Source organism: Misgurnus anguillicaudatus, chromosome 4, assembly GCF_027580225.2.
Source record: "Misgurnus anguillicaudatus chromosome 4, ASM2758022v2, whole genome shotgun sequence".
Lineage (NCBI taxonomy): Eukaryota > Metazoa > Chordata > Actinopteri > Cypriniformes > Cobitidae > Misgurnus > Misgurnus anguillicaudatus.
The window spans coordinates 35003771-35031244 of record NC_073340.2 but is presented as its reverse complement, the minus strand read 5'-3'; the positions used below and the strand labels follow the sequence as shown (position 1 = coordinate 35031244).

The window sequence follows — 27474 nt, the reverse complement described above, 5'->3', positions numbered from 1 at the left end:
TGTACTGAAGAAATCCAATGCTTTTATTGTCAATGTTATAGACAGAAACAATTATGCATGACCCAAAAAATTAAATAATCAACATGCTAGTCCTGCCATCGAGACATTGTCAAGCATTGCAGACATTGCGTCACATGTCGTATACATGGGCTACGCTGCATATCGAAATAGCTCAAACGTGCAAATGGAAATAGTTTGCAATAACTGAGTAATTTTAATTCTCCATAAGGTTATGTTTAGTCAAAGTTTTAGTGAACAGATTTGCACATGACAGAGTGCTTGTGTGTGATGCGCGGAAGATGATCAGTGATCAGAAAGAATACGAAACGTATATTCGCTATATGGTTTTCGGTATTAAAACACATTTTAATAAGTTCAAATTGATTTCACAAACGTAAAACATTATCATACTGCATATCGCCCGCCGCATCATCAAATAAGTTATCGCATTTTTGGTCAATACCGTATACCATGACACTGTACAAGGTAAAATCATTGAGTCTTGTTATTTTTATACAGTATGTGAATCACCATGACAACCTATGACAAGCAGATCCTGCCAAAATCAGGCTAAAATTGGGAAGTCTGGAAGAGACATAAAATGTGGGTTGCTTGGAAGTCAATTTGGATGAAAGCATGCCATGTAACAAAAACCAGACTCTTGGATCAGTTTCAGTCTTTTAGTCTGTTTCTCACTCTTACTTGTTGTAATGAAGTGGCTTTTTTAGAGCCTACACATAATTCTTTTATAACGATAAACATCATTAATGGGTTTTTCATACACAACCTTCCCCTGGATGTTTCGGGACTTTCCTGCACATTAGCATCTCCCTGATGCCCACATATGATGTAAAATATCTCAGAAATCAAGTATTTACGAACATGTGAGTTAGGGAGGTTAGGTTCAAATAAAATCTCAGTCTGAAGGGGAACATAATAAAGTGAAAGGGAGCGTATTGTGATCGGTGTCTATTTATGATGACTAGACCAATCAATATTCACTGTAGCGGGCTTACAATCAACCTCTTTACGTGTCTTCAGTTCAGTATACCATTGTTGTGTCAATGACAAAAGCAGAAAAAAACTACATTGTAAGTATAAAGGGTTATTTTACCCTAAAATTAAAATGTTCAAAAATCACTTACCCATGTGTTGTTTTAAAACACAAAGTCATTTGATTGTTTTCACAACACATTTTTAGATATTTTTCTCAAAAACCAGGAAGCTATTGACTGTCCCATAGACTTTAGTTTAATTTTCACTATCACGCCCAGAAAAGAAAGAAAGACATCGCTAAAAAGATCCAACAGGAATACTTTTGTGTGCAAAGAAAACAAAACGCTGTGTATGTTGACATAGTTGCCAACGTTTTTTTAGGGATCGACCGATATGTATTTTTCAGTGCCGATACCGATTTTTGTTTCATCAGCCTTTGCCGATGACCGATACAGGCTGCCGAATTTCTTGAGCCGATATTTGGAGCCGATACTGCTTTTGCTCACTCAACTTACATCATAAAAAAGCTTAGTTTAATTAGGAAATATAACTAGTTTTAACAAACATGCCTTACTTAAAACATTACTTGTGTCCATTTTGAGGCAAAACACAGGGCACTGATGTTTTTTAAGATATGTTAAAAAGAGATGTTATAAGTTTGGATAGCTCTTACATTTGTTTTAGTCTAGGACTAGTCTAATCCCTGTCCAGGAAATCGCCCCATAGAGATGAGAAATAAAAACCCGCTAAATTTGTTCAGCTATGATCAGCTGTTAGGCCGAGCTTTCGATCTTGTCATGGAAAGGTTGGTTGTTTTTAGTCACATGACCTGCAATCGCTTGCAACTTCCAGCACACTGTCTGTAACTAATGTCTGAAATAAACGAACACGGCAGCCAGGTATCGGCCGATGCCGATACACATAAAACACACAAATATCGGCCTGATATATCGGCCGACCGATATATCGGTCTATAACTAGTTTTTTTTTTTTCCCCTTTTTTATTTAAGCCATTATGCAAACATTGTAAACAATGCTTAAACAGCCCTTATAAATTACTAGACAGCATATTCTGTGTCTGAACGCTGGCAACTACATCAGCAGGTGACGTCAGCAGCATGCGCCGTAGTCTGCTCATGAACGCGTACTGAACGTCCAAAGAGCAGGGGCGTAGGCAGAAATTGTATTTTGGGCGGGCCGGGGCAAAAGTGAGTGAGCCAATAGTTTATCCTAGAATAAAATGACTTAAATAATAATAAAACCTTAGAGTAGAAAAAAGAATAGACAATCTGCAAAAACTTAGCAATTTTCGGCGAAGGCAATAATAAAACACTGTCTAAACATGTTTAACCAACACATAGCTCAATAAAGGCTGGACAAACCAGGGCAGGCAGTCTTATTTAGGCTAGTCAGTACTGCAAAAACAGTTCACCTGAAATAAAGTAGGCTAAAAGTAACAGGAAATTGAAATAATGAAAACTCTCAGCAGAGCACGGTTTGAAATAAATAACAACACACTGCCTAATTTATATTAAATCAACCATATACAGTGCAATCAGCCTGGTGGAAATTAAGCTTTTGTGCCAAAAAATAGCAACTCGTTTAAATTAAACAATGTAACTTAACCTATAAGGCATACATCTATACACAACACACCAGTAAATCACTTCCCGAGCAAAAATTAAGGAAATGAGTTAAACAACAGGCTTACCTTTGTTGTTTTCTTTCTACAAAACAAGACGCAAACGCCTGGGTTTAATGTTGAAAACAGAAATGATCTCATTATAGTCCAAAGAGTCACAGAGTTATTTTTCAAAAAACAAAAGGCACAGGTTTTTGAGGCGAGTAGTACTCGTGGATTCAAATTGGGTTGTACGTGGTTCATCAATTGCCGTTAGATCGGCCGGTCAACCTGTGTCAGTCTGACTGGAGAGCGCACTGGAACTGCCGCCAGGGAGCAAGCGGCAACTGGCGCCACCAGCGCGCCTGACTAGCCGGCTTGTGGGTTGATGAGTCTGAAGAACTGAGCTGGTTGGACTCGGCAGATGGAGGCAGTGGCGTATCGTCTTCCTCAACTCTTGCTTTTTTAAATAACACATTAAAGAAACTTTAGCCATTATTGTGGCAATTTTAATATTAGCTAAAAAAGCAGTTAGCAAAGTTAGCTAGCTGGCTGGCTGCCAGAGCCCGTCGCTCCCCACAGAGTCTACGTGCCAGAACCCCTAGCAACCAATTACGTTCCTGAGGCTTCCTACAACTTGCTTTAACAACTCCATTTTATTTAGAAAGCAAATTATACACACACCGGTCAACAATAAATCAGGATTATATTATTTTATATTTTTTTAAATACATTTGAATCATAAAAATAAACAAAAAATGTATTTTGATTAAACTTGCCTGGGCGGGCCAGGGAGTTATGTGGGCGGGCCAGTGCCGCCCTGGCCCATTACTGGCTTCGCCCCTGCCAAAGAGGAGAACAAATTATTGAAAATAAATCAAAAGTTTTCTTTCTTTGCGCACAGAATTGTTCTTGTCACGTGACACATGGACCTTTTTGGCGACGTATTTCATTCTTTGCTGGAAACAGATTGTGAATCTAACTAAAGTCAATGGGACAGGCAAAAGCCTCCCGGTTTTCTTCAAAAATATTTAAATATGTGTTCTGAAGACAATCAAAGGACTTGTGGTTTAAAACGACACAGGGATAAGCGATTTATGATCAAATTTTGGCGTGAACTAACCCTTTAAAGTGTACTAAAAAGGCGCAAAACATTTATTCCTTAGGTGTCATTTGTTTTAATAGCATAATTAGTGAGCTACACTGTAAAAAAAAATCATAAAAAGGTCAAATGAGTTTTGGCTGGAGCAGTGGCTGCCAAACAAAAAACGTAATGTTTCTTAATTTCAATAACGTCCAAAAACAAAATACTGCAGCCAAATACTGTAATTTTACAGATTTTTCCCAGATTATTATGATCAAACAACAAGTGACCAAAAAGAAAAAGTGAAAGAGACATGATTGTTGCAGCATTTTACCCATCGACTGCCAGTCTTGAACACACAGACAGAAATACTGGCCAACTATCACCGACACACTTTAGTCACTTCCCGCCAGCTGTGGGAATCAAACCAACAACCTCTGGGTTACAAAGTCTGACTCTCTAACCACTAAATCATGATGCTTAGACAACACAAAGCTTTCTAGAACTTGATGCCATGTCTTAATATTTAATGGGGCAGTTTCACGGACAGGGATTAGACTAAAATAAATATAAGAGCTGTCCAAACTGAAAACAATTTGCACTGACATAACTTAAAATACATCAGTGCCATTTGTTTTCACTTAAAATGCACACAAGTAATGTTTTTAGTAAGGCATCATGTTTGTTAAAACCTAATTAAACTAAGGCATAGTCCCTGTCTTATGGAAACCACCAATATATGGTATATAAGGCAGACTTATTGTGCATTCATACCATAAACTTAGCATTTTGAATTCACAATGATCTTGCATTTCACTCACAATATTGGAATCTCACAGTATGAGAACAGTGTGATGTCACTATGATCATCGCATGATCTCACATGTTTACTGGGTTTTGCACTTTTCTGTATCTTTATTCATTGTGTCAATATATAAAAAAATTATTTCTGTCAGTAAAATGGTGAAAAAAATAAATGAAATACGATGTCTGTTAGTCAAAAAATTTGCAAAATATGAATGAAGGAGAAACTTGTAACTTGTGGCTTGTAACTACACTCACCTAAAGGATTATTAGGAACACCTGTTCAATTTCGCATTAATGCAATTATCTAATCAACCAATCACATGGCAGTTGCTTCAATGCATTTAGGGGTGTGGTCCTGGTCAAGACAATCTCTCAACAAACTGAATGTCAGAATGATAAAGAAATGTGATTTAAGCAATTTTGAGCGTGGCATGAGTGTTGGTGCCAGACAGGCCGGTCTGAGTATTTCATGATCTGCTCAGTTACTGGGATTTTCCCGCACAACCATTTCTAGGGTTTACAAAGAATGATGTGAAAAACATCCAGTATGCGGCAGTCCTGTGGGCAAAAATGCCTTGTTAATGCTAGAGGTCAGAGGAGAAGAGCAACTTTGACTGAAATAACCACTCGGTATGCAGCAAAGCATTTGTGAAGCCACAACACGCACAACCTTGAGGCGGATGGGCTATAACAGCAGAAGACCTCACCTGGTAGCACTCATCTCCACTACAAATAGGAGCTCACCAAAATTGGACAGTTAAAGAATGGAAAAATGTTGCCTGGTCTGATGAGTCTTGATTTCTGTTGAGACATTTAGACGATAGAGTCAGAATTTGGCGTAAACAGAATGAGAACATGGATCCATCATGGCTTTTTTCCACTGTGCAGGCTGCTGGTGATGGTGTAATGGTGTGGGGGATGTTTTCTTGGCACACTTTAGGCCCCTTAGTGCCAATTGGGCATCGTTTAAATTCCACAGCCTACCCGAGCATTGTTTCTGACCACCATGTTTCCTCCAAAAATTTTTACAGTCAACGCAAAATGAAACCGAGAAAAAAAATTAAATGGGGCATATCACTCAAAATTTTAAGCAATATATGACATAAATGAAAACCAGATACTTGCAAATTAATTGATTAAAATTGGCAAATTATAAACCTCTATGTGAAGTAAGAATGTCGTTAATTGATGAATCCTTATAAGGTTCGTGGGAGAGCTGCAGGATGGCAGATCTCTTTTAGGGTGGGGGTGATGCATTCACAGTCAAACACATAACTAATCACTCACATGTCTTACTTGGCTTAAATATATTTTTACAAGGAGTGAAGACAGTTTTTTAACCACTTGGAACAACAGTCTGTTTATGTCTGGAACCTGAGGAGGAAAACATTTACTAGAATTTTGGAGAGGAATGTTGTCCCAGACATGTCTGAGTCTGATATGGGATTACAGCTGTTCAATAGTCCTGTTTTTTTTTTCATTATGCACCAGAAGAGCTAGACAGAAAAATGTCTAGACTGGAAGTTTATGGACTCTTCTCCTTGAAACCATGCTGTTATAATAGATGCAGTAAGCCGTTAAATGTCTTACTGACATATGCAAGGATGGATGAAAACCATGTTGCTGTAAACCTGTACACCTTTCAGTATTTATAGATGCTTTCTAAATGTGAAAGCTGTTCCATATTAGGCACCAAAGCAGTCATTTCTTCATGATTTAAAGCAACACTAAAGAGTTTTTGCTCTTTGCTCCCCCTACAGGTTGGAAGCGGAATTGTCCATTACCTGCAGAAGCAAATCCTCTATTGTTGGCATTAAAATTTGAGATCTCTTCACAGAGAAAATCTTAATGACTGACTCAAAATCATGGCTGGATTCACTGGAAAGTATACAAATTTATTATCCAGCAATAGTGAAGATCTTTGTTAAATTATCTATGCTCAAAGCAAAGGATTTTAACATCATCTTTTGCTGACACTCAGGAATTGCTGGCAATGAGAAAGCAGACAATACAGCCAAAGAAGCACTATCCACAGAATTAGTCCCAGATTTACTGAACGTAGCAAATACCGCGAGAGCGCAATTCCAAAAAGCGCAGATGGGAGCAGTAATATCTGCAGATTATTTACTAAAAAAGCGCAGATTAAAAAACAACATAGCTGATTTTCATAACCAATGCAAACAACTAAGAGCAGGACAAATTAGTTTAGGGTTGCAGATAAGCAGAGCTGATGAGGTGCGGGTGATCTACTAACACCTGATGTGCTTGAGTTCAGCACCATGGATATCGCAGCAGAATATTTGGGGTGTGAAATCACAGCTAATTAAGTCAAAGGACACTGAAAAGAACTGAAGGACAAAAAAAATGAAGGTTTACAAGAAGTTTTGAAACACCGGCTATTGTGTGACTTCTAGTGACTCCTCTTTGATTTCCTCTGGCAATAAAAAAATAACATGGCTTGGAAAACAATATTTTTGAATAATATTTAACCCTGGCATTCCAAATAAACAGCTACATGGTAAAACAATTCTCTGCATTGTACAACACGCTCTGATCTCTGTGATTTCTCTCCTATTAGCAACAATTCCAGCCATTTCTAGCGCAAATTTATTTAAGACATGTTTTTTATGTTAAAAATAGCGCTAATACCAGTCATGCGTGAATCATTTAAATAATCTCCTCCCATCAATTTTGTGTCCAAAAGGGAAACTTTTAGAAATGTATATGCAATAAGGCCAGTCGCAAAAATAACTAATCCACACATTTTCAGCGCTAATTATCCACTGCTCATCTTTAGTAAATCCAGACAGTCGTTATCTAACGACAAAATTATGGTTTGTGCTGGCGCAAGCTGTAAGTAAATCTGGCCCTTAGTGTCCTATACCTTTCACAGATTTAAGGCCTAGTCCACACGGACACAGGGATTTTTTTATAACCATGACTTTTTTACGCGGTTCGGCCGTTCGTTTACACGAAAACGCAGTATCGGGGCACTGAATCCGAACATTTTTGAAAACCCCTGCCAAGGTGAAGATTTTAAGATACGCCAGTTGCAGTGTTGTCGTGTTAGACAGTAAAACTGGGGTTTTTGCCTTGCGACGTCACTTATGTTAGGCTTCTGATTGGCCAAGGTGGATTTACGATTTGGGTTATATCGCCGCCTGCTGGTGTGGCATGCTCTTGACAGCGCTTGATAGCGTGTTTTTGCTTTTTCATGAGGATGAAGATTTATTTTAAACTGAGCATGTGTGGAGGAAGAACTCTGGTTTTAAAAATACCTGTGACCGTGTGGACTAGACCTAAAACAAACAATAAATAAATACAAATAAATGGCAATCAGAATGTGATCAATGTCCAAATAATAAGTTGCGTGAAATAAATTCTGATGTTTCCAAGAAATCCTGAAGACTTTGGTTTCATTTTTAGGTGTGTTTTATTAGGGTTGGAACAAACACCACACCGACATATAAACAGCAAAAAAATAAATTTCCATCTGCTGACTCATTTGTCTCAGTCCATTTGGCACTGTAAGGCATGGGAGAAGGTCTCATAATGTCTCTATACTTAAAATGCATTTTGCCTGCCACGTTTGCCTACTGTTTTGCTACTTATACATTTTTTTATTGTATATATGTTAATACTGGTGTCCCCTGACTCCCTCAGGATTTCTGCTTATGGCAGTGCCATTTGATGACACTTTTATTATCATTTTATACATAATGGGATGCAGTTTTTGGCATATTGGTGAGCCTCTGGCCATCTATTCTTTTGAGAGACTCTGTAAGATACCCAATCCTGTATACCCATCTGTTGCCTATTAACCTAAGAAGTCGGAAAATGTTCTCCCAGATGTTAACACTGCCATCCAAAGTGCAGTAGCTACGCAAACACTGAATCTGAGAAAAATGCCCTTAAAGTTTTTACACCAGTCAATCAAACATGTTACTGCAATTTTGGCACACACGTTTCTCTGAAATGGGACTTTAAAATGAAAGCAGGAGACTTTGTCACAAGACACATAAGATCTCAAATCCCAAATGCATAGTTACTGCGCTTTGCCTTTGTAGGACAGAACACTTTCCAGACTTTTCTTATCTCTGTACCAACATTTTTTTAGACATGTTGAGCCAATGGTAATTAATTTGTTGCCAATTTTCCACTGCACGGGGAGACAATACTCATCTTATTTACTTTGGCTTGGTTTGCTTTTCCGTGCTGGCAGGGGCGATTGACCAATCAGTTATCTGGAATGTTAACATGTCACATTTTAGTATAGGTAGGGCTTTGAACCAAAAGTGAGCTGTAGCGAGCTGTACTATGCAGTGAAAAAGCAATTTTTTTCTTAAAATACTACATTTCCTCAGTAGAAACATTTGCGTGACTTATCCTAGTCCCACACTAAAATGTATGTTTGAGCTTTGTTTAAAGTCACCATGAAATTGATGTAGTGATCATCTGCCAATGGGGTAAGCAAAAAATCTTAAACATTTTTCTTCAAGAAAGATTTTTTTTTGCTTGTTTTATGCACAAAATCACTTGAATTTGATATTTTTGGTCTAAACTTATTTTCTTGGGTCGTTTTGCTAATCAAGAAAAAGCATCTTCATTTAAGAATTTTTTGAGATTTTTACTGAAAACAACACAAAAATACTAAGAATTTTTTTTCTTGAAAATATTTTTTTGCAGTGTAGCCAAGTAAAACGGCTTTAAAATAAAAAAGGTAGGGCTGGACTTAAATTCGACCATTGAGAACTGATTGGATCGTTTGACGTTGAATCATGTTGCTATTTGCTATCTTTTTGCAAACTTTTTGTGGACCCCGCCCACCTGCCATGCCAAGTAAAGAGAGATCGTTTCGGTGAGGGGACGAGATTTGCGTTTTTGATTTAAGATTATGAGGGAACATGAACAAAAAAAAAAAATTTCTCACAGTCATCTATAAAAAATAACACAATATTTTAAAAATTCATAATTTCATTGCGACTTTAATTTGAAGAAAATTATGTCAAGACATATCTTAACATAAATCAGTGCAATTGCGCGTTTCTCCCTACGTTGTCTCAGACGACAACATTTGTCCTTTGGCAGCTGCCATATGCGTTTTGAAATTGAGGGGTTAGTAGTTTTGTCGCAATTCGCAATCTCACCACTAGATACTGCTAAAATTAACACACTACCTTTAAATGTCCCAATATAACAAAGGTGTACACTGCAAAAAACTTTCTTAGTATTTTTGTCTTGTTTTCAGTAGAAATATCTACAAATTTTTAAATCAAGATGTATTTTCTTGATAAACAAAATGACCTAAGAAAATAAGTCTAGTTTTTAGACAAAAATATACAAAAAAACAAGCAAAAATATCTGCCAATGCGGTGAGAAAAAAAATCGTGAAATAAGATTTCTTATTAGCACAAATTCACTGAAAATTGTCTTTTTTTGTCTGAAAACTAGACTAGACATCTTGATTTAAGAATTTTTACATATTTCTACTGAAAACAAGACAAAAATACTAAGTTAGAAAGTCATTTTTTGCAGTGCAGTCCTGGATTAACCAAAACCCTGTCTGGGAAACCGCCCCTTGATATGTTTTCTATGTTTTATTGTAAATAAAATATAAGTTTCTGACTTAATCAATAAATTATCAAAAAATGTATTTCACCTGTTTCATGAGTTACTGCTAATATGTAAACATTCATACATATTTCTTAATCTTTTCTTTTTCAGAATGTTATAAACACTTTTACACAAACAGCCCACCACGATCGATGCAGTTTCCATGGTAATGTGAACGTAGGAAAAGACATCAGTATTGAGGAATTAAGGCAAGCCTACCATGCTGTTGTTTTGGTAAGAACACAGAGACAATTCATTCCTTCAATCTTTAGCTTATGGTTATAGTTAAGCATTTGGCCCGGAGGATTTTTAATGGACTCCTTATGTGTGTATTGCTGATGCAATAAAACATGACGAAAAGAGGGTTGCAGTTTCATTTCATTGCTTTTTGCCTGTTCAAGGAAAAAGAAAATGGGTTAAATGATCCCGTACACATAGTGGCCCCTCAGGACGGACATGAATCATCTTAAAACCAGAAATTAATAGAGGATGAGATATTTCGACATATGCCAGTAAAATAAACCCAAAAACCAATGGCTAGCAAGTAAACACACGCATGATTGCATCACAGATATCACTTCAGTGCCCAGGAACTGAAGGAAATGCCTTACTCAAGGGCACATTACTCACAACAACAGATGTGTGACTTGGACCGGTGACTTTTGAGTTACCAGCCTGATTCTCTAACTACAGTAGATCACGACTGCCCTTGCGTGGTACTCGTAGTCCAAAATTAAAAATCACAAATCAACTGCCTGTTAAAATTTAAAACCATAATAATATTGTTAAAATAACAATGTTAAATGATGTATCTGCGACGTTTGATGTGAGAATCAGATCAAACTGATTAAGACGAGACGAGACAAGATCAGTCATTACATCTCATCAAAACTACTTTCTCAAGGGAAAATGTTTAACGTATGTGTGGTTTTGTTAACAAAAGTGTTTCCATTTCTTACATGTTCATGAAATAGCTCTCTGTAGCAACATATTCCTGGCATTTAGCCAGTGAATTAACAAGGTGAACTCTTCACAGATAAACTGGTTATGTAAATGTTTGTGATGCAATATCCTCCCACACCTGAAGATAACAATGAGATTGCATTATTTAACATTGTATTCACTTTGCATTTATAAAAAGTAATGTGGGTTTTGCGCAACAAACATCTGTATTCTGTGAAACATTAGTTATTGCACAAGCTAACATTTACTAACAATCAACATTTGACACCATTTATTACTCTTATGCTGCATTCCACGTATAAAGCTGGAGGTTGGAGACACCGAAAAACTTTTTATGCTGCACCGTTTGTAATTCGTCCTCCGTCTGTGTGTGTGCGCGTGCTTAAGTGCACTCAGTAGTGCACACATGTGGAGACGCGTTTTAACAAAGCAAAAAAGCAAGCGAACATAACATCTTTCTGTTCTTGACAGGGCACATACAAACAAAATGATCTTCACAGTACTCTTTTCCAATGAAAACATTTATTTATGTCTTAGGTTTATGTATAGACTAGGCTGAAACCAGGTCCGTGCTTCTCTTAAAGAGACAGTAACCTCAAATAACCTACTTAAAGGGATCATATTATGAGATTTTTTTAAAGATGTAAAAGAAATCTTTGGTGTCCCCAGAGTGCTTATGTAAAGTTTTAGCTCAAAATACTCCATGGATAATTTATTATAACATGTTAAAATTGTCAATTTGTAGGCCTGAGCAAAAGTGTGCTATTTTTGGTTGTGTCGTTTAAAATGCAAATGAGCTGATGAAATGCAAACACTGATCACAATGATGGTGGTTTGTTGTAATTGAAACTCAATTGTGCTGTCAAGTACTTTTTTCTTTCTCTCTGCACTATGGCAGTGCTGTGGTTGGATAGTGCAGATAAAGGGGGCGGTATTACTGTAATTCGCATTGCTGCCTACCTCACAAAACAGGCGAAATCTGAACAACCTAATTTTTCACACACTTGCAGAAAATGGCTTACCCAAACAAAGTAACTGGATTGGTCTTTATTACATTTTCTAGGTTGATAGGCTGACTCAGTTATAGCACTTGAACATGGAAAAAGTCAGATTTTCATGCTATGACCCCTTTAAGTCTGTGTCATTAATGTTAATCAAACAATCCAAGACAACGACAAAAATCACTTCTGTAGCTCTAAAAAAATCAATTATATTTAATTCATACAATAAAGACAGTGTTATGATTAATTTGTTTGATTTCTGAACCTAATGCTAATTTTAGACCTTACTGTTTTGTGGTGTTGAACGAACCCAAGTGCAGACAGAGGTAACTCAACAAAGACTTTTATTATATGTACAAAAACCAAAAACAAAACCCACGAGGGGGCAAAACAACATCAACAGGATTAAATAAGGAACACTAAACTGTACAAGACACAAGACTACACTATGACATTAAACAGGATAACATTAAACAATGAACTAGACTGGATACAATAAACACTACTAAACTTCAAGACAGCGTACTCACAGGATCACAGAAACAATGCACAAGTCCAGGACAATGAATACAAGAGGATTAAATAGGGGAACAAATCAAGAGGGGAGCAGGTGATATAAATCAAACCATAATGAGGAGAGGATGACAAGGGAGCGGGGTAAAAGAGACAAGACACAGGGAACACGTGGCCTACTAAACCAATACTAAGACCACGTGAACCCACACAAAACATGGGTCTGTTATGATTCTGCCACAAGACTAGATAAAACAAAGGACAAGATGGCAGAACCATGACACTTACTTAATGTGCAACTTTGTTCTTTTTATAAATGTTTGTAATTTCTTTATTTTTTAATTTAAAAATATTGGTGGGAGGGGGCCCCAAACAAATTCTGCTTAGGGCCCCTAAGAGGCTCTGGCCGGCACTGAACATGTTACTGCAATTTTGCCACACACGTTTCTCTGAAATGGGACAAAATTAAACCAGGACACTTTGTCCCAGACACACAAGATCTCGCAAAGCCCATTTAAATCCTTAACTCAGTTTTGACCAAATAGATAGTTACTGTGCTTTTCCTTTGTAGGGGCGGAACACTTTCCAGACTTTTCTTATCTCTGTACCAACATTTTTCAGACATGTTGAGCCAGTAGCAATTTAATTTATTGCCAATTTTCCACTGCATGGCATATAAATGATTGTGATTCATCCTCCTGCCACACCTGAAGAAAACAATGAGATTGCATTATTTAGAGACATTGTATTCACTTTGTATTCATAAAAGTAGTAGGGGTTTTGCGCAACAAACATCTGTATTCTGTGAAACATTAGTTATTGCACAAGCTAACATTTACTAGCAATCAACATTCGACACAATTTATTACTCTTATGCTGCATTACGGGTAAAGCTGGAGGTTGGAGACACAGAAAAACTTTAGTTTTGTTGAGCCAATTATGGCAAAAAAAGAAAGTTACTGGATATATTATCGTTCATGTTCATACATATTACATATTAAAATATTTAATCTAGATTAATCGCATGATTGTCATGAGTTAATTCGTGATTAATCACAACTTAATCGCTCATTTTCTGTTCAAATAAACACTTTTTAATTTTTTAATACTCTAACCAACATGGACATTTACAAATATGGATGCTTTATGCAAAGTACGTTTATCATAAGTGAAAGAGTCCGTACCTTTAAATCACTTGTAAAACTATAGATTTGGCACACAAGTCAAGAACAATATCAATATATGTAGAACTTTTTTCTTTCTTTTATTGTTTGATTGACATTGAGACAGACAGCTTAATGATCTACTGTATAATATAAGGATCTAATATAATGTTACACATCAGATATTTTCCACCAGATTAACAAATTGGGGGAAAACTGTAATTCTGTCTATGTGTGTGTGTATATATCGGGGTTGCGCGCGAGGAATATATTTTTTGAGTCTTATCGCTCTTACTAACTTTTTAAACATCAATTAGGTCCTGAATTTTATCTTTCTTAATAACTATTTTAACATCAAGCAAGTCCTGCACTTTATTTTTATTTTCTAACCAAAACCAAAATCTCAGACATGCAAGTGGATGAACAGCATACTTTGTATTAGATTAAGCATTTAGGACAGTGCACATCTCAGAAAACATACAACCCCAAATCAAAAAACATTCTGCAGACACTGTGAGCAAAAAGAAATGGAATAATTTACAAATCGCATAAACCTATATTTTTTCACAAAAGAATATAAATAACATATCAAATGTTGAAAGTGAGACATTTTGAAATGTCATGCCAAATAATGGCTCATTTTGGATTTCATGAGAGCTACGCATTCCAAAAAAGTTGGGACAGGTAGCAATAAGAGGCCAGAAAATTTAAATGTACATATAGGGAACAGCTGAAGGACCAATTTGCAACTTATTCGGTCAATTGGCAACATGATTGGGTATTAAAGAAGCCTCTCAGAGTGGCATTGTCAGAGGTCAAGATAGGCAGAGAATCACCAATTCCCCCAATGCTGCGGCGAAAAATAGTTTTCTGAGTTTTCTCAGAGAAAATTGCAAAGAGATAGAAGTTATCACCATCTACAGTGCATAATATCATCCAAAGATTCAGAGAATCTGGAACAATCTCTGTGCATAAGGGTCAAGACCGGAACACCATACTGGAATCCCCGTGATCTTCTGGCTCTTAGACGGCACTGCATCACATACAGGAATGCTACTGTAATGGATTTCACAACATGGGCTCATGAATACTTCCTAAAAACATTGTTGGTGAACCCAATCCACCGTGTAATTTGCCACTGCCGGCTAAAACTCTATAGGTCATTTAAAATGGACTGTGGTGGAGTCGAAAACTGTTCTGTGGTCAGATGAGTCGAATTTTTTTTTTGAAAACTGACGCCATTTCATCCGGACTAAAGAGGACAAGGACATCCTAAGTTGTTATTAGCGTTCTTTTCAGAAGCCTGCATCTCTGATGGTTTGGGGTTGCATGAGTGCGTGTGGCATGGGCAGCTTACACATCTGGAAAGGCGCCATCAATGCTGAAAGGTTCTAAAACAACATATGCTCCCATTCAGACGTCGTCTCTTTCATTTTCCAACATGACAATGACAGACCACATACTGCATCAATTACAAAGTCAAGACTGCGTAGAATAATGATCCGGGTACTGAAATGGCCAGCCTGCAGTCCAGATCTGTCACCCACAGAAAACATTTGGTGCATCATAAAGAGGAAGATGCAACGTAAAGAAGACCTAAGACAGTTGAGCAACTAGAAGTCTGTATTAGACAAGAATGGGACAACATTCCTATTCCTAAACATTGGTCCTCCTCCAGCTGTTCCTTATATGTATGTTTAACTTTTTCTGCCTCTTATTGCTACCTGTCCCCAACTTTTTTGGAATGTGAAGCTGTCATGAAATCCAAAATGAGCCAATATTTGGCATGACATTTCAAAATGTCTCACTTAAAACATTTGATATGTTATTTATATTCTATTGTGAATAAAATATAAAATTTTGAGATTTGTAAATTATTCCATTCATTTTCCTCACAATTTCTACAGTGTCTCAACTTTTTCTGATTTGAGGTTGTACAAATAAAGTTTTTGCTGTTTTCCTGTCTAAGGCTGCCTCTCAATTTATCTAACAATGTGCCAGAGGTCAGAAATTTTGTGTTGCATTAATCGCAGGGTAATAAAATAAGTTATTAAAATTAATTTACAGTAACGTTTTAATTTTGACAGCCCTAATATGATGTGTATTGTACATAATAATTAATTAGATTACATATTACTGTATAAATAGTTAAAAGTTTGTTTACATAATACTAAAAAGAGATAGCTGCTATCTTGTCCACACTGTAAAAAATTTGCTGTAATTTTGCAGCTGGTTGCCAGTAACTTACTGTAGAAGATAAAGTCTGAAAATGTTACATGTTCTTTTAACTTTGAACAAAATGTTGCCAGTAAATAACATAAATGTAAAATCTACAGTAAGTTACTGGCAGCTAGTTGCCAGTAATACCCATTAATACTGTAATTTCTACAGAAATTTTTTACAGTGCATGAATGATGACGCATCTAGCTGAGGTCGGGGTTGAGTTCAGATATCCAACTTTGTTTGCCATTTCAGATGTTTATTTCCCAGCTTGAGGTGGTGAATGTTTGACTTTGTGTATGCCAAATCATTTAGTTTTAAAAGTGATTTTAAGGTACGGATGCTGTGATTTTGTTTTGGAACGTTCAAAAATCTTTAATTCGATTTTTCACAAAATGTGTAGCTTTGTAATCTTTTTGTCAGATTCCAACAAATCATTCATCGTTTTTGTAATAGTGAATTTCAAATAATATAAATAACTAATTTTTGAAAATTTGCTCTTTCCGACTTATTTTGCCAGCATGGGTCACATGGGTAAGATGCCATAGTACAAAAAAATCTACCAAATGCATAAATTTAAATGCTCCGTTAACAATAATAGCATTAAAATTTTCCCTTTAAACATTGATAAACACGTTCACAACTTCTCTCGTCACACACAATATAGTTACACATGATTTCTATGCCATGGCCTCCTTCATCAACTAGAGGTTACTTGATGGTTGAGTGATCTCAGAGTGGGAAACCAACTTTTTTCCAACATTATCTCACTCCGTCAGCAGTGATTAGCACTCCCAAACCTGTCACAGATCATAATGCTTTGGCTGCCTCAGGGCAGGTGAACCACTGCGATTACGTATGACTAAAGGGGTCATAAAGCCAGACACTTGTGGTCAGGGGGCAAAATTCACTGTGTGCCACACCTGTTAATTTTTAATTAAGTTTCTGAAAAGAAATGTGAATTTACAGTAAATTGATTGATTAAATTCATGATCAAAACATGAGGTGTGATGCAAAATGAACTAAACTTGGTTACGGTATTTATTTGATTAAATTATTTAGCAAAAAGGCAAACTAAAGTAGTTCATGTAAATTTTTCCATTTACTAATACATTTTTTAATTAAAAACATGTTAATATTAGTTAATGCACAACTAAAATTAACAATTTTATTGACATGAACTAGCATTTTTGTTCATGGTAGCCTTGCGGTCAGCCATGCGACTGGGGATGTTGTTTTTAATAACCAGAGATGCAATCACTTATGTTTACGGATGAGGTAATGAGTTAATGTTTGAATTCCTCTACGTTTGATCACATTATTTTATGCCTTTTAGAGGCCATACATTCTGTCAACAGTAGCAAATTAAATAATTGAAAATGAGGGGACCAAGTGTCTAAAATAATTCGGGTTACAAGAAAAGATATAACTAACTGAAAAGATAGCCGAGCTCACTTTACGCGCGTATTTCACCTCACGTGCTCAACCATAAGTCACGTTATTTTATGCCATTGTGATGAATTAGCTGCAAGGCACAACAGCTGCGTGTCGGATGCTTTCGCATTTGTCCACTCGTGTTGCCATAGTTTCTACAATCAGAAACTCAGGATAGAACGGATATTAAGTGACTAAAAAGGTGACAATTACATATCACAAGTGCAGGTGTTTTTTGTACATTTTATTTCAAAAATCGTACGTATTGTGGCTTTAACATGCTGTTGTATTTTTCACGAGTATCAAATAGACAGGCTTGACCGGTGCTGTCAGCATCAGATCATACTGTCACGCATCTATGAGGAAAAGCAAGAAGTCACACACAGCGTGAGATTAACATTAGATACGCTTTAGGTGCTCAGTTTCAGGCTGTTTCAGTTTAGCACTTTTATTTTTTTAGCAGAATAATGAATAGATGGAAACTAACAATGGAAAATAACTTCCTTGTCATCGGAGCTACTAGGGATGTGACGAGACACTTACTCCACAAGATGAGATGTTTCCATTTCCAAAATTCTCAATGAGAAAAATATGAATGGGAAAGTGAAACCACATAACTTTGAAATGTTTAACTAATCTACGACTGTCTATAACAATTATTTTAGTGTAATTTGATATTTTTTAGCAATACAAATAGAACCAAGTGAGCAATAATCTTTAAAATTATAATGATGATGCAAAAAAATAGTAAAGTATCAAAACCAAGAAAGCACATGGTTTCATTAAACAAACATTTAATATGTAGCCTATGTAATAAAAAACAACATTATGTATTATAACGAATACCTGCAGAGGGCGCTAGCGGACTCACGGATGTTGTCTTTACTTTCACTTTAGATTGAGACCACGCTGAGCCAAACAACATTTAAATCCATTTAAATCTTACATTTTTTTGTCCAGTTTTTTTACGAAGCACTGTAATTTTTGAGCATAAACGTGCAGACATTATCGGATGGTTTCCTGTACAGGGTTTAGGTAAATCCAGGACTAGGCCTTAGTTGTATTATGACATTTAAGTTGTTTTTACAAACATAACTTACAAGAAGCAATACACTTGTGCATCTTAAAGGGACAATAAGTAGGATTTACCCCATCTAGTGGTGAAATTGTATTTTGCATTCAAACGAACAGTGCTCTCTAGCGCCTCGCCTTTCCAAATGCGTGTTGCAACTAAGGCAGCCGTTATGTAATCACTGATCTCCTTGTCCGTTGCAGCTGGTTCACGTGTTCTGAATGAAAACGCGTTGTGGAAACGCGTTGGTAGGTTAGTGCTTTTTGTCCCTCTGCTATTATAGTTTATCCGACAGCAACCCAATATCATAAAAATATTTTTGGATGCCTCGTAACCGCGAGTGACCGCAGGCACTATCAGGGGACAGCATTTCACCACAAGAATTCTTGTGACATAATTCATCTTGTGAAACAACATATTTAATCGTAATTAATTGTTGCACAAGATCTCATCACAGTCACACATAATAAAAATCCCTGTTAGGATTATCCCACTTAATATACATTGTTGGTTTTCACCAGGATTTCATTTGAAGATATATTCAAAAAAAGAATGCAAACATGTAAAGAACAAGAACAAGAAAGAACAAAGAGGTTAATGGATGTTTTGTTTGTTTGATTTCTCTCTATTATCTGGGGCCTATATCATGAAGCAGGTTTAGTTGGCTATAGCCAGGTAAGTTTAGGATTAGTTTTTGGCAATCCTGAGTTTTGGGTACCATGAAAATACCTTGTAAATAAGGCCAGCCCAGATCACATTGGTTTGGTTTTGTTGAAACTTGAACTTAATCTTGTAACTCCGAGTATGTTTAATCATTTTCATGGCACAGACCCCTGATCTCTTTCTTCTGTTTAGTCTTTAAAGTTGTGTGTGTTTTTGTAAAATTTCCCAATACTGCGATTTATTTTAGACAGCTGCAGCTGTGTGTTTGTTTTTTTGTTATTATAATTAAGCAGTTTCCCACACAGGCTTATCATAGTCCCAGAATAAAATGCATGTTTTATTGTAAAAAAAAAAGTATATCAATGTCATTGTTTTATTCCAAGATCCACACCAGTAATGTTTTTTGTAAGATTTGTTTGTAAAATAGAGTCATTATCAAGATTTAAATGGCATGAAAGTCCCATGTGTCCATATAAGGGAGTTATTTAGACGTTTCTTCATGGTAATTTTGGATTGCATAAACCTAACTTTGTGTCCCATCTGTATTCCAGAGCTATGGAGCAGAAGGAAATCGTTCAATGGGAATTCTAGGGGAAAACTTACCGGGTGTTTTTTCAGCTAAAGACTTTGTTGGATGGTACAATGGGATTCCCGCTAATAAAGAGGTTTTGAATCACTGTGAATCAATCACATCTAATTTATGAATCATTACCATTATTATAATTCTTGCATCATTTTCTCTTGATCTGTGTGCAGTTGTCTCCTGACCTCAGCTGTGATACGGCTGTGATATTAGGTCAGGGGAATGTGGCCCTGGACGTAGCCCGGATTCTTCTGTCACCGCTGGACATGTTGAAGGTCTGTGCTTACAGCAGCAGACAATTTCAGCCTTTTATAACCCACCGAGCTGTTTGTGAAATAAATAAATGTATTAAAAATATTTTTAAAAAACGTGTTCAGTGCCCCACACAGTTTTTGGATGCTTAAGTCAAACTTTTGAATGTCACTGTTACGTTACACATCAAACCGACTGCCGTTTATTTTCCATAGAGTAAATGCAAACTTCATTTAAAAAGCACAATGTTTAAGGTCTATGAAACTATAGGTGATGTGTTTTAAATTTAGACATAAGTATTTGTCGCCCCCTCTGGTTGTCAGAAGATCCATGTGTGTATATTTTCTCTGGACGTCTATGTGAACTCGACTTCATACAACTGCTAAACATCTGTTGTTTTGTTGGAATTGTTTCTGAGAAAAGCAACTATTGCCTGCTTTGAGGTTTTGTTTATGACAGTTTAACTAGTTTAGGTACCCATGCTTTTTTTAACCCCGCTGCAATGTGTGTTCTCATTAGTGTAGATGACCTTAAATGCTACCGTGTTTCCTGCTGGTTTTGTGCTTTTTTGCTTCCTACCGGTTTATGATGTTTGTGTTTTATAGTAGTAGATAATGTTCTAAAATTTCTTCAATTTCCTAAGATTAGCAAAGCTGATATAAGATCTGTGTTAGTTTAAGCATGATTTAGGAGTGTACCAAGCTCATTAAAGCTCCCTTTCCTGTTTTGAAACATTTTGTCGTTTGGCACCAGCTATAATTCTCTCTTCTGTCTCCTGATAGAAAACCGATATTACCCAGCATGCACTGGAAGCTTTAGCAACCAGCAGAATAAGCCGGGTTTTGATCATCGGCAGAAGAGGTCCTCTTCAGATAGCATGTACTATCAAGGTATGGATGAATGTTCTGCTTATGGACCTCTAAAGAGACAGAACATTGGAAATTGTTTGTTAAAGGGATAGTTCAGTGAAAAATTAAAATTACCTCATGATTACCCTCAAGTCATTCGAGATACACATTGGGTAATGCACATTATGGGTAGCGTACGATGCATAAGATCTGGTGATAGACTCTCATGAGAAACAGGCATTGTGAGTTGATTTAGCTACAGGATAGCTCAATGGGCCCTATTTTAATACTCTAAGCACATGGTGCAAGTGCTTTTGAAGGTCATGTTCTTTCTGATCCCATTTTTAAACCCTAGTTAGTGTGTAAGGTTGCTATAATAGCATACACTCACCTAAAGGATTATTAGGAACACCTGTTCAATTTCTCATTAATGCAATTATCTAATCAACCAATCACATGGCAGTTGCTTCAATGCATTTAGGGGTGTGGTCCTGGTCAAGACAATCTCTTGAACTACAAACTGAATGTCAGAATGGGAAAGAAAGGCGATTTAAGCAATTTTGAGCGTGGAATGGTTGTTGGTGCTAGACGGGCCGGTCTGAGTATTTCACAATCTGCTCAGTTACTGGGATTTTCACGCACAACCATTTCTAGGGCCAACTGAGTCAAGATGATAGAAGAACAACTTTGACTGAAATAACCACTCGTTACAACAGAGGTATGCAGCAAAGCATTTGTGAAGTCACAACGCGCACAACCTACCGGGCACCACTCCTCTCCACTACAAATAAGAAAAAAAGAGGCTACATTTTCACAAGCTCACCAAAATTTAACGGTTGAAGACTGGAAAAATGTTGCATGGTCTCATGAGTCTCGATTTCTGTGAGACATTCAGATGGTAAAATCAGAATTTGGCGTAAACAGAATGAGAACATGGATCCATCATGCCTTGTTATTACTGTGTAGGCTGGTGGTGGTGGTGTAATGGTGTGGGGGATGTTTTTTTGGCACACTTTAGGCCCTTTAGTGCCAATTGGGCATCGTTTAAATGCCACGGCCCACCTGAGCATTGTTTCTGACCATGTCCATCCCTTTATGACGACCATGTACTCATCCTCTGATGGCTACTTCCAGCAGGATAATGCACCATGTCACAAAGCTCGAATCATTTCAAATTGGTTTCTTGAACATGACAATGAGTTCACTGTACTAAAATGGCCCCCAAAGTCACCAGATCTCAACCCAATAGAGCATCTTTGGGTTTTGGTGGAACGGGAGCTTTGTGCCCTGGATGTGCATCCCACAAATCTCCATCAACTACAAGATGCTATCTTATCAATATGGGCCAACATTTCTAAAGAATGCTTTCAGCACCTTGTTGAATCAATGCCACGTAGAATTAAGGCAGTTCTGAAGGCGAAAAGGGGGTCAAACACAGTATTAGTATGGTGTTCCTAATATTCCTTTAGGTGAGTGTATGATACCTTTAAAATGATAAAGCTCAAAGTTCACTGCCAGGTATTATATATATTTTCTTTAACAGAATTGGACTCTCTTACAATTACAGCCCTCTACTTCCTGCTTTAATGACATCAACATAAAGAGTTTTTTGACTAAACTCCACCCACAAGAATTAGGGATGCACCGAATCCAGGATTCTGATTCTGATTCGGCCGAATACTGGGCTTTTTGACGGGGTTCGGGTTCGCCCGAATCCTAGATTTTTTTTCCACCAAACCGAACCCTAGGCTTGCGCTATGCTGGTCGATGTCACGCACATCGGGTGCTGACGTGGATATGAGCTTTTTCTTTCGGTGAGCCTTAGGGGCTGGACACACCACGGCTGAAAAGGCCTTGAGGATGTCAAATGCCGGCTGTTTTTCAGCCGAGCGCTTGGTAGCTGTGATGCTTCAGCTGTGAGCCGGTTGGTTGCTGTGGTAATGTCCCGCCCCTCCTCCACTGTAATTGGACGGCCGTGTGAAAACTGACATTGACGAGCAGAGCTTTTCACTCAAAGTTGAATATTTTTGAAGTCTCGGTGCGCAGCGCCAGTTTTCAGCGCGGAGCTGTTTGCTTATTGGAAAAACGAGCGTGATGCAACGCATCGCTTTCATTATGCATAGGCTTATGGTAATTGTCAAAATAGTTTTTTCCAACTTGTCATCCTGGCATAATGTACAGTTAAAATTAAATAAAATGAAAAATACACTGCTGTGGATGTTGTTTACTTCATTAATGTGTTTTATTGTGTTAATGGAATAAGGATGCGAGTACGATCCGGTATTCGGTTTCGATCGAATCTTAAACAGTGGATTCGGTATTCGGCCGAACCCAAAAAATCTGGATTCGGTGCATCCCTAGCAGGAATACGTCATGATAACCCTCAGAAGACCAGTTCCTGCTGTTATAAAGCTTGCTTGAGCCAGGAAATTTACTAAAATAACTCAAATTGTGTTCATCTGTTTGATGATAAATATATGTATCTCATATGGTTTGAGGGTGAGTAAATCATGGGGTAATTTGTTTTTTCGCTAAACTATCGCTTTAATAAACTTTATGGTTTGAAAAAATGCACCATTCCTTAGTGATTAAATGTAGGAATTTTGTTATTCTGGACTTGGTTCTTCCATTGAAGAACGTGCAGACACAAGCCGAGACATTAAGAAAATAGACACGTGTCATTTTTTCTAAGTTACCCATTTTGCAAGACTCTTGGACAGCAATGTATTTGTTCATTGCTGGTGACTATTAATCAGATGTCACATTAATGTCACACAAGTTATTGCTTTCCATTCCTCGACTACTTTCTCTCATTCGCAAAACTACCTTCAGGTGATTAAAGAAGTTTTAGTGACAGGTTTAATTTCGCAAGTAGTTAGCAAACTCGTTCTTGTTATGCAATGGAAAAACGTGTTGGCGGCTTTAGGCTTCATGAAGCGATTTGTGGTTTCATAATTGGTTTTGGTGTAAAGTGAGGTTAGATTTTGAAATGATTGTGTAAAACCACTTTTTTTTCTCAGGAACTCAGAGAAATGGTGAATTTGCCAAACACAAGAGCTGATATGCTGCTCAGTGACTTTAAAGAAATTGGAGAAACTTTAAAAGATCTGCTTAAAAAAAGTAAAGAAGCCCCAAAATTACAATTCTGACATAATACAGTTCATATGTGGCTTTAGTAAAGCTCATTATTATATGAAAAGAATCTCTGCCATCTGGATTTTTGTGGTGTAGACCTCCAGTGTAAAAGACAGGAAGTGTATAAAAAACCTCATTTAACCTCTTTAACATTCAGAAGATGTTTCTAAAGCACTACTATGAACTTCTGCATTCCTGACGTCTTACATAAAATTGACCTACATGAGAACATTCCAGCACAGTGTTGGTTTCATTCAATGATTGTGCTTCAGTTTTCCAATGGAGTATTAAATATGTCTATCCACCTTATTTTTGACATAAATATGGGCACTCCATATTTTATCTCCTTTGTTGAAGACTTCCAGTGAGTCACTAAAGGTAATGGTAGTCGTATTGCGAGGGACACAAGGGTGCCGTTTTGACTGGCTTTTTAATGTTTTTTTTAAATCCAGGAAGACCTGGATAAGGTGGATACAATAGATATTCCACCACATCCGTGTTTGGATAAAGCGTTCAACAGACAGGATGTTCACACAAATGACAGATTTATTGGCTGTCTTTTAACATTTCTTTTTAAATGCTGTTTACTTTCCATGTCTCAATCAGTTCCCCATCTTCCTGTATCATGAATTAATGGGGTTTTTTTGTGTGTGTGTGGGGGGGGGGGTTATATTGTGTCTCATAGCTTGACTGATTAAATACACTTGGTGAATAGAGCAATGAAAACAATAATTTTGTCTTTATCTGGAGCTTCTGTTTGCGCACGTCACCTCCTTGAAGTGCAGAGCATGCTGTTTGGAAAACCCAGCTTTTAATCATGTACAGAACACAGATCGTTCTTTGATGATTGTTTAAAAAAATGAGTGATTCGCGATGATGGCGCTTTTAAGCTTCAAAAACAATCTTCGCAAACCAATGTGTGATGTCACGGCACTGCGTCTATATTTTTTACGGTCTATGGTTCACACACTGCCAGCACACATTATCTCCAAACACTAGGGATGCTCCGATCGATCGGCCGCAGATCGGTATCGGCCGATAACGGCATTAAATGACTCGATCGGTCCTCGTTAAATTTGCCGATCTCGTGAACCGATCTTTCTGTTTACTTTTGTCTGTCATGATATGGCTCCTCAATGCGGCTGCAGTTAGAGACCATTTTTACGCAGTTAGAGCATTTTTATAACCCTTTGCTCATGAGCGACGTGCAGATTAGCATTTCTCTCTTTGCCTTTACAGAGATATGTGTATTTTTTATGAGGACGCATTCTGGTCCTAGCAGCGTTACATGTCTTCACATCCCCATCAAACAGCGTATACAACACATATCTATCGTGGACAATTGCATCCTCTTGCCGAAAGTTTATTATTTACATGCGTTTTAAAGTTTTGAGCGTTTAAACTTTAATTTTCCTCACAGCTGTTCTCGTCTGCATACACCCGCCGCACGCGCACACACAGCAGCCGGTCATCAGTGCACGTGAACAACGGGATCTCTCTCACGTCTTAAAGCTACAGTAACCTAATTCATCTCTCAATAAAATCACTCTCTGCTCTTGACTAAAGAACTGTTGTACTTCATACGAATGCGTGTATATTTAATTCATACAGTAAAGACTGTGAAGTGTTTTATTTTCACTTGTTTTTACAGATATAAGCCTTATTAAAGGCATATTAAATTTCTCTTTGCAGAAGAAATATTTGTTGTGCTAAGTTATTTGATTATCCATTAAAACAATAATATACCTAATTACTGCAAGTAATATAACAAAGGCAACATCTGTGGTATTACTTTATCTAGAAAAAATGTTAAAAGTTATCAAAGAGCTTGCATATCAGCTTGAAAAATCGGTATCGGCATGGTATCGGCCGATCACGAAGACAACAAATCGGTGATCGGTATCGGCCTGCAAAAATCCTGATCGGAGCATCCCTACCAAACACCTTGTAAAAGTGGATTTTGCGTAATATGACCTTTAACTTAAAGTGCAAGAAAAGTTGTTGGTCTTCTCAAATCATACACAAAAGCTGCTGCTGCTTCTTCATTTGTGGATTTACTGGCCAAGCTGCTTCTTCATTCCGGAAATGAGTCTGTTTTTGGAAAACTATTGAGAAAATACTCAGCAGTGGTGTTGAAAGATGAATTTGAATGTGATTTGTCTTAAAGCATATTAAAAATACCGCATAGACATATAAGGGTCATTCTACAAAAAAGGTGGAAATGCTTGTCCCTTACTTTTGCAGACCCTTTAATTTGACCCAATAATCCCACAATAATATATTTTTAATAAATATAGACTGTCCTTAAAATGAAGAGAGAGTTTCTTTATTTAATTTTCTTTTTTCCCTTTTTTAAACTTTTTTTTAAATGTCTGGTCCTGAAAATTGATCATACATGAAAATTGAACTCTGTACCTATTACTTAAAACCATGTTTTTTATAAAACAAATCTAATTTACATTTACCTTTAACCCTGTATGAATTTACTACAACACCAAAATGGTAAAAATACACTATTAATATGAATAATATCAAATAAATAATTGCCCCCCAAATTTATGGCATTGGTGTTACCCTACCCAAAGCACCTTTGAAACAATGCATCAGCTCTTTGAAGTTTTTCTTGGGGCAAGAGGTCTGAAGAAGTGCAGTGGAGGAAGGCAAAAGGTTTGTGAGATGTCTTGCCTTATTTGTCTAAAATATCATGATATATCTAAGAGTGTTGAGATGATAAGATTTTTTGGATGTCATTAGTGTTACTCTTTTTTTTATAGCTGGGAGTGTTAATATCTTTACACAAAAATACATTATACTTAATAAGTATGTGATTGATACATCTCTGATGAAATAGCACATGGATAATGGCAGCCATTTTGTTAAAATGTTAGGTTTTTTTTCAGTAAATTGTCATTTGTGTTACCGTCATTGGTGTTACTTCTCTAATGAGTACTTCCTAATCACTATTCCTTTAACTGACCAACATAAAATCATAAAAACAAAACAAGATAGAAAAATATTTAAAGGACAAGTTCGGTATTTTGCACTTGGGGCCCTGTTTTCAGATTGTTTGTGGTGAGGTGGAACGGTTTTGACTGAAGTTCGACGTGTGCGGCTGCCCCGAGAATTTTTGGGTGTTTGTGTCACCTCCCACCTTTACAATGGGTTTAATGGTGCACTGGAACAATCCTTCCTAAAATGCATTAAACTTTCGTTTACAAAGACGTGAAACTCACTGAGGGGTCAGGGGTGTTCACTGATATGCTCGCACAAAAATCGCAGCAAAATATGCATTCCAACAGGTTTTATCGTAGTTTTTGTCAACTCCATTGACTTGCATTAGATGTGCTGTGAGGTACGGTATTACTCTGCGCCGGGAACTTTGTTTGTATTCTTGCAATTGGGAATGGCAGATTATCGCCACCAACTGGGTTGGAGGGTCTATTATTCAAGCTCTAAGCGGAAGAATATACGGGTGTGAGGCGTTTGGAAAAATAGGTCCACAAGTT

The 27474-nt window shown here is 37.1% G+C and overlaps 1 protein-coding gene across 3 annotated transcripts in view; it reads left to right on the top strand.

The window, feature by feature from the left end:
* Positions 1-27474, top strand: part of fdxr (ferredoxin reductase) — a 56680-nt gene that overhangs the window by 14506 nt on the left and 14700 nt on the right. For 2 of the 3 annotated variants that reach the window (XM_073867192.1, XM_073867193.1), the window contains exons 5-9: positions 10233-10355; positions 19702-19815; positions 19907-20008; positions 20768-20875; positions 23854-23944. In XM_073867192.1, the coding sequence (XP_073723293.1) occupies positions 10233-10355; positions 19702-19815; positions 19907-20008; positions 20768-20875; positions 23854-23944 (538 nt within the window). The remainder of the gene's footprint in view (positions 1-10232; positions 10356-19701; positions 19816-19906; positions 20009-20767; positions 20876-23853; positions 23945-27474) is intronic. The other variant, XM_073867194.1, reaches the window with a different exon arrangement.